The 9036-nt window shown below is 39.4% G+C and overlaps 1 protein-coding gene across 2 annotated transcripts; it reads right to left on the bottom strand.

Moving 5' to 3' along the window:
• Positions 1-1946: 1946 nt before the first annotated feature.
• On the bottom strand, positions 1947-8691 carry kdm8 (lysine (K)-specific demethylase 8). Of its 2 annotated transcripts, XM_085783821.1 has the most exons (9): positions 8489-8674; positions 7375-7412; positions 6802-7282; positions 5333-5505; positions 4511-4643; positions 4350-4400; positions 2681-2830; positions 2487-2579; positions 1947-2389 (listed from the first exon to the last, which is right to left on the bottom strand). In XM_085783821.1, the coding sequence occupies exons 3-9, from the start codon at positions 7258-7260 to the stop codon at positions 2225-2227; spliced, it is 1224 nt and encodes a 407-aa protein (XP_085639947.1). In that variant the 5' UTR covers positions 7261-7282; positions 7375-7412; positions 8489-8674; the 3' UTR covers positions 1947-2224. The 2 variants fall into 2 exon arrangements, with proteins under 2 accessions (XP_085639947.1, XP_085639946.1); XM_085783820.1 differs by lacking the exon at positions 7375-7412 and having other exon boundaries at positions 8489-8691.
• Positions 8692-9036: the final 345 nt, after the last annotated feature.

Genomic DNA, 9036 nt, shown 5'->3' with positions numbered 1-9036 from the left:
ATGGGACTAGGTTGGGAGAGAGAGGGTTACAGGCCCAGAGGTCCCACATTACTTCACTGGTAATTGACTATTGATTACATTATAATGAGAGTAAGCAGTTTTGCGTGATCTTAAGTCAATTGTGCCACTTACTCGACAGCAACAACACACTGATGGGCTAAGTGAAGTATACAGCATTTACTCAGGATTAAATTCTGATGGGGTTCATATAATTGGTCTAGAGAGATACCCTTTAAGGCAAGTAACTGGTTTGGATAGGATAGGGCTGTTACCTGTACACTGGCATGTGTAATGTGTCAGTTGTTTTGTTAGTCTTTCTCTGTTGGGAATTTTGATGTAAAAAAAAGAAAACAACAGTTTCACTTATTATTGAACTCAGCAGCTGCACTTGACTGAAATCTGTCAAGGTGAATCTATCCACGATCCTTCATTTAATATTCATTTTATCAGTAAATAGCTAAAATATTCATAAGCACTGAGACAAAACTGTGATTTTAATTCCAGTCAGTGTCTGAAAGTGTCTCATAAAGTTACCGCCAATAGAAAACCAGTCGGCCTTGAGAAAGCAGAGCATTGACTGAAAGAGTAAAATTGAGAGAGAGAGAAAAAAAAATGTTTGTCACATATTTTCAAGGTGTCAAACTTTGGACCTTGCAAAGCTGATGATTGCAATTATATTATCACTCTAAAACCAAAAAGAGCTAAAAATGTCAATACCACTACCAAGAAAACACACCTACAAGTAAAATGTGTCTGTTTCAGTTCAATTTGTACCAATTTGTAAGTTTAAATGAACCTAAATACATTTTAAGGACACAGTTTCTCTGCTTGGCGGGGCTAACTGCTTTTAGCCTGACTTTGATTAACCGTGTTAAGTGCTTTTAATGATTAGATTTAGCTATTAATGGCCTTATGTGGTAAAACGTATTATTTTACTGTAACAATCAACATGGCATTGAAAACGGGAAATATGGGAATATGTGGGAAATCACACCAGCTAGCTGGCTAACTAGCCGGTGTGCAGTCTTATAGCCTACGTGATGTTTTTTTCTTTGTATTTTCTTTTGTAGAATACACATAGTTCTTTAGCATAATGATTTTGATGTAAAAATGTTCTTGTCAAAATTTCTGCTTTTAGAGACTCATTGCATTTTCAGCAATTGCAGTTTATTTAAACCACTGTCTCATGTTTCTTTTGAGAGTCAGTGTTTTTCTCTACACAAATCCTCACTCCTCGCTTAATCAGGAAAACCAGCACAAGAAATATTGTTTCCTTGCACTGATGTTTGAACACAAATATTCCCACAAAGCTCTTCAGCCTCCCCTCGGAAATACTGTATTCTCATGATTTCCCAAAACAGTACTTTAGCCGACTGTGAACTTGGCTGTGAAGCAGATCAGATGTGTACATCAGCGCTGATCTACTTTATTCTGTCACATCCCCACGCACTTCATGGATGTAATTAGCAGGCTTGATTGAAATGGACCTACGGGAAACACGACTGGGGCTTGTCAGAGGTCTGAAATTGGAAATGAAGTGTTGCTGTCTTAGTTTGCCGTTGTGTTTTTTGGCACTCGACAAGAGTTGTACTGTCAGGGTACTTAACCAACGAGACCATTTTAATTTCAAAGTCTGTCTGTGCCCAGGGGATTAATTCATTTAATTTATTAAATTTCATCTGTGACCTGCTTGATTGCCTCAACCAGAGAGCCGTGTTTATTACCACATTTTTGTACCTGTAGCTCACTCGGTTATTAAATTTGAGGACTTGCCTCATTTCCATGAATTATGGAAATCACACATCTGAGGATATTTGTAGGAATAAGGTTCAGAACACAATTAAATAAGCCAATTTGAAAAGAGAAACATATCCTATCAAATTAGATGACAACCCTCTGTAAATTATATGCAGGATGAAATTAGCACAAACAGTTTTAACTGCTCATTTGTTTTTTTTTTTCCCCCTGCTGGTTGCTTTCTACACAATAGATGTTGTTGCAGTCATCAGCAGCACAATTAAACTAATCATTCAGCAGTGTGTGTTCATTGTTCATGGATCAAAGGTTTGTGTGATCAGCGGTTGTCCTAACATTTATGAGAATTAGCCTCGCATTAGTTAAGAACTCCAGACTGATTTCCACCCACAGCATCAGAAAACAAGCCGAACTGCAATTTTCCCACAAAAATAACATTTATTTTATTTTATTTTACATCTACAGAAAGTCATGACCACCAGAAACTGACAGAAAAGCTGAGCTCCAAGGATCGGACATAATGCCAGTGGCGGACGGGGATGAACAGCACGTCTCCAGGTTGTAACATACATTCAAGATATGGAGCCTTGGCAAACTCTGGGAATCTCTCTCCGTCTGGATTCTCCACCTCCACCTGCATAGAAGGAGTCAGAGATTGGAAAAAAAAAAAAAAAAGGCATACATTTGCAAGCATAACATGCACTACTATCTCTATGGACTGTCAATCCCACCTGACTGGTATTGTGAAGAAGCTGTGATTGATGAGGGTACAGCTTGTCTGTGTCCTCTGGGGAATATAGGCGAATGTATTTGCTTCCCACAACCTGACGTGTATTACAGGGGAAAAACGTGGTGGTAAACAAACTGATCATGTGACAGATCTTTGACACTAACTGCATCCATAAAACAGTTTTATCATCATCACCTGGGCCAAGAAGTTCTGTTGAGGGTCCTGGTGAAGAGGAGACACTGTACCGCCGGGCCCGAACCATGCATTTACAGTAATATTATCTTCATCTTCCTCGCCCAGACAGCAATAATCAGGTAGGCGGATGTCTTCCTTCAGCTCTGGTATCTAAGGCAACATTAAACAATAAAGTTTAATTACATCTGGGGCTCTGACTAGATAATATCGTATTGTTTCTTACCAGAACATTTGTAGACATTTCCCAGCAAGCGATATTAAATAATGTTATTTTTCTTTTTACCCTGCTTTTCCTCATGGTATTTCAAGTATTTTTTCTGACAAAATTGGTCTGTGAATTTGTCCACCTCTTTGGTTCTGAGTGAATAATAGATGGATTGCTATGAAATTACCGGCAGAAACACACTTTCATATCCCCAACAGGATTAATTGTAATAACTTTTGTGAACTGCTTTTTCATCTAACCCCTTCCTTTTGTTTTTATGACCAAATCCATGCGAATCAGCTGCTCCCAACACTAAGATATAAAAATGCTATAAGTGTATATATAATATAGCATGTTCGTGTTTACAGACTCTAAGTCCTGTTAACATTTATTATTGGTTGTTTTTAATACCAGTGACTCTTACAGGCCTACATTCCTGCCAACACGAGTAATCTCCTGGTGCCCTTCAGTTCTGCTGTTTCTTTCAGTAGACTTGTGTATTTTGCATGGCCCTCAACCGTTACCAAAAATAATCCTTATACAAGTTGCCAGATTGTGTATAAAACACAAGCTAGGGACAAAATCCACACACATACATTAAATATTAACCCATCTGTTAATTAAGGAGCTGAACACAAGTTGTTTATGACCATCTAATGTTTATCTGATTTTAAATGTCAATATTAATGGATGTGTGATGGACTTTTTAAATGCATCTTCTTATGTATTTATTTATCTATTTACTTTAATCCGCCACCTTGACAAATATCTATACAGTCTACATATTTACAGGAATGGGGTTTTCCTAAATTCATAAATTTGTGAATATCTCTGGGTAGAACACCATGGGATCATTTTATGTGAGTGATGACAAAAGGCAACAGATTACTTTTTAAATTGTTCATAGTATATAGTCATTAGTTAAAAATTGTCTATGCATATGATCCTCCATGAATCAGTTATTCTTTTTACACAAAGACATTTCAGATGAAAAAAATCATAGTTGCAGTAAAGAAATCTAAAGGAAAATTTAGAGGAAATTATCTTTTTCATGTTAAAATAAAGGCTGTCCTTTTGTACACATGAATAAACAGGTTATTGCAGCTTATTCCTGAAAGATGAGGATACAGTGTGAAACATCTGGATGTGTGATGATGACTCCTCGTTCGACCTTGATCAATCAAACGGCCCTGAACACACAACTTTTTGCCTTGACGAAGTGACCTTTTCACAAAGTTCACTCCAGACAATGTTATCGACTTGTAGGGTAAAAAAATTAGCACTAAAACGTCAACAAGCAAAGCAACGTGTTGTGAGGATGACAGCTGGAAAGAAAAGGAGATTTTCCATCTTTTACAGTGCTGAAAATATCGGCTGAATAATCAATTAGTAAACTGACATGATTAATAGATTATTATTGTCATAATCATCTTGATAGTTTCACAATAAAATACTGAACCATACCTGATCAAAGAGCTGGTGCTGAGCCAGATAACCCAGACTGTTCGCTCCACCCTGGGTGAGTTTGAGCCACAAAGAAAAATCAATTAAAATACAGCATTTTATCCTTTTTTGTGCTTGTACTCTACCGATGTAACAGCTGTAACACATGAGGATACACTCACTTTATTTAATATATATCGATCGATGAATTCGTTGACTGTGAGCAGCGTTTGTGACCACTCCTCATCCGTGTACCTGGACCCCACCTCGACAGGAACAGTCCGACAACCGGCCACAGACCTCAAGTATTCTAAGCTTTGCATGGGGAATGAGGGAAGATAATGAATTGAATTAAACATCATTGCTGTAAGACCACAGTATTATTCACCAAAAGTATCTGGCTATTCTCTATTCAAGAACTGCCTCCTGTCCTCCTCCACCATCAAGAGTTGCGAGTCAGATGCCAGGAGTCGTGTGTCAGGTGTCAGAGTGAATAGTGAAGCAGTAAGGTGTCTGCAGTGAGAGGGAGGACAGTGAAGGATATTCTTCAATAGAGAAGGAGTTATATCAGATATTAGAGTCAGGAGTCAGGGATCTAGGGACAGTGAAAATAATGTGAACTCACTTAATGCTTTCTCTCACTTTCAGGCAATGATTAATGACTGAAACTAACACTATGCTATATATCTGAGTGCTTTATATCAAACTGATGGAAATTATATGTTACATACTGACGGTCCTTCAGTATCAGACTGTAGCAGCTGGATTAGCGAACCCATCTTCTGTCACAAGTGTAAATGAGTCTGATTACTCGGCTACACTGAACAAGCTGGGAGGGGGGACTGCTGGTGAATATGCTAATGCTAAGAGAGCGAAATCAAAGCGTACATAGACAGACTCTGAGATGTGGCAGAATTTGGTTCCTTCAGACAAGATGATGCAATCTGGACACAATATCGATCTGTTATTCCAACACAAAGTCATTCAAAGTGGAGAAATCAAACCTCCAGGGGTGTTCGTTTAGGGCGGGCCAGTGGTCAATGACCCCCTCTAAAATCACCGGTTTGAGGGGCAGCAGGTAGTTTGTGTTGAAGCTCTCCAGTGATGGACACTTAATCCTGGGAATTGCCAACTCCTCTTTGATCGCAGGAGCAAGTGGGCTCTCGATCTTTATTCTCTGTTAATGATGCCAAAACAACAAAGATCTGTCAGTGTGTTTTTAAAGGGATATAACAAGCAGGACAAACAACTGATCATAAGTCTTTCTATAAAGTCTGTTTCTATAAATCCTTTTTTCTTTTTTTTAACAAAAACTGATCTATGGATATTCTCATTCATCCAGGTCATCGTTCTTTTCTGGGCAAATTGAATCGTAGGCAACTGGACTTGTATTTGTCTGGGAAGACGTTTCGCCTCTTATCCAAGGGGCTTCATCAGTTCGTACGCAACAAGTCTCACTAGTCTAGCTAGTGCGGACCAGTTGCCTACGATTCAATTTGCCCAGAAAAGAACAAAAACTGAGGCAACTTCTTTGATAATTGATTAATTGTTTAGATTAGATTAGATGAGTTTATTTGTCCTTTTCAAGGAAAATTGTTTTCACCATTTCGTACAAAGCGGCCTCGAGAAGTTTATAATTTCCTAACTGTAACAGATCTCCTGGTATGCAAATGTTAGGATGTATTTATTATCTTTGTGTTATATGCTAGTAACGTTAATATATTCCTTTCAGACATCTAATATAAGTGACCAAACAGCTGAGTCAGCTGACTGATTAATTACCTAATTAATCAAGAGGGTGATTGGGGGTTTAAAATATAACATAAGTAGCCATTAGTTAGTAACACCTGGATACTTCACATACATAATTACAGTTGAGGATTTCTTGAGGTTTTTTTTCAAGAGAAGGACGATCCTGAAAATCCAACTCCAAACTCTCCATCTCAGTGTTGATGTTGGCTAAACAAAGCCATCTGGCATTTGAGTGTTTGCTGCAGTTTATCTCTGGTGATGGAGAGCAACACGGGAAGAAATAAGACTCTAAAACCTGAGAAAGGCTTGTTTTGAAATGTTCTCATCAGTCACTGTTTGTTGCAGTGAGAAGAATGCTTGATGGCTCCACAGCTTTAAAACTGCTGCCTAGAAATGACAGGAAGACTACCTGGTTTAAAACCAGGACCAGCTAGAACTACCTTTGATGTGCGTTCAAGTGCTCAGCTCAATCAGAAAAGTTTCGTTTCGTTAACAAATAAAAATCTATTCTAATTACAGTTGAGCCTGAAGAACTAAAGCAAAGCTGTTTTAAAAAAGGTTGCAAGATACGGTTAGTGAAGCATCACATCACTCTCCTCACATCAAATGCTTTCAATCCTCTTTTGATAGCTCCTCTGATGTTAATTATAACTCCTGATAAACTTCAGTGACTAACTCGTTCATAGAATAATGTGCGTTTTTAAACAAAGCGTTCACCAACCTTGATCACGGCACGTTCTGTTTCATCTCCTCTCTTTGAGGATTTCCTGACTTCACCCTGCAGGATCCCCACAATAACATGCAGTATATTATCCATGATGGCTGCACCCATGAGTAAACCCATGTCACAGGTCCTGACGGCTTGCAGGATGTCTTCCTCCGAGGGGTCTTCGCGACACAGAGCGGCCACTTTGAAGAGGCAGCCGTAGGAGTAAACGCGTCTCCACTCTTTGTCCACATGGCGCCACGTCCCCGTGTTGAGCTTCTCCCACGAAAAGTCCAATATGATCTGAGCGTTCAGCGCTCGGCTGGTGGTCGTGGCTGCGTCGCTGTACAGCTGCTGCCTGGAGCGTTTCAGCACATCCACCACACTTGACTCCACTGTGTCGCTGAACTGGAGAGGAAACTCTTCTTCTTTCAGAGGAAGAACAGCAGAGATCTTCGCCCACAGTGTAGCCATGACGAGGAGGTCTTTATCTACGCTGTGGGACAGACAGAGGTACAAAGTCAGACAGGTTGAAACCCTCTCATCTTCTCATATTTGTCTGATGATTTTAAAACTAACTGGTTTTACTTTGATCACTCCCCCTGTGTTCAGCTGGTCGTGATCCACTGTTGTAAACACAAAAAACACAGGACACTTGGTTTTTTCTATCACTGAACACGCTCTGTGCAGCAGTGAAACAGATGTATACACCTAATTTCCAAATTGGCAACCAGAAAATACAGGTGAGGGCATCCTAAGCCAGAGTGACACATGCACAATGATGACACTCTGTCACATGGTGCCCGGAGCTGCCAACTCAGCCTCCATGTGACTCCATCCATGTCTGGATGCTCTGTGTAGCTGGAGGTGATGCCAAAGCATCAGGCGGCCAACTATAAGCACCTGATCTCTCTCTCTTTTTTTCTTTTTCTTTTTTTTTTTTGGAGCACATAAACACAGCCTTGTGAACTCTGATGCAGACTGAGCGGAGTCAAACTGAGTGCTTGCAACACGCCTGAGGTAATCACCAGCGTTGGAGCAGCTGAAAGCGTTCAGTATTACAGCACAGCAGCTGAAACTCATGTGCAACCTTTGACTTTATGCACATTTAGCAACAAATAACAAAACAACAAGAGTCACTCCGGATGTCAAATGTTGTTAAGGAAATCATTCAAGCAGGTGGGCAGAGTCGAGCTTCACTACAAGCGCATCCTCTCCATTTTTAAATAAGCTCATGATATATTTATTGAAATACTTAATGTATTTTCTGAAATGAGATTTACTGTGGTACCTGAAGGCATCATAATCATATCACTTAGGCTATCTGATAGCTATTTTAAAACACAAATGCAGGGTACCATAAGTTTGAAATGTGAAGACACAAAACTTTATCCTGCAAATTAAATCGACTTGAGAATAGCTACTATGGATTCTTGAGCAAATCTGAAATTATTGGGTGTAAAATTTATCTGACTACATTTAGATACAAATTGCCTAGGCTACTGTATATTTCCTTATACATTTATAGTAGGCTATCCTTACTCTTTGCAGTCAAACGTCAGAGGTCCCCAGTGTCTATAACCACAGCTCCATTATACCAACACATGACAAAAAGACAGCAAATCATGTGTAGCCTACTTCAAAAAGCTGTGAATAACGTTACAATTGTAATATTTGGTCTGATTTGTGAGCTAATACTCACCCACACAGCGAGACCAGGAAACCGACACGTGCGAGGAAAACTTCATTTAATACGTTACATTTAAATGCTACATTTATATATTGTTACGATATTAACACTGACATTACTACATGGTTTTAAATTGAGTACAAATACTCCAACAAAGCTGCTACAACTACTGCAGCTACTCAGGTCTGCTGCCGGTGTCACAACATAAACACACCGAGCGGGAACAAGGACACCGGAAAACATTAGTTCCGTGTTGCGGTGAAGATAGGACCACAACAAAACAATAAGCTTTAAACATTTTTTTAAAGGTTTTGAAAAATGTGTTGAGTCATCGGTATCAGTTTCATTTTTTCCAACAGTGCCAGCTTTTTGTGATTAGTTTAGAAGAAACTTTGATTTTGCATTAACACTAAAGTCCAGTAGATGGTGGTAATCTCTGCTGGAGCTCGAACCTGTGAGGCTGTAGAAAGTCAATTACTGGGTGACTCACCTGTTAGTCACGTGGTTCCAATTTCTTATACCCTCCTCCCACCCACACTCTTCCCCTTACACTTCCACAT

This window comes from Trachurus japonicus, chromosome 8 (genome assembly GCF_045865225.1).
Source record: "Trachurus japonicus isolate A0001 chromosome 8, Traja_1.0".
NCBI lineage: Eukaryota > Metazoa > Chordata > Actinopteri > Carangiformes > Carangidae > Trachurus > Trachurus japonicus.
Note: the sequence above shows the minus strand (reverse complement) of the source record. Positions and strands in the feature narration are given on the sequence as shown.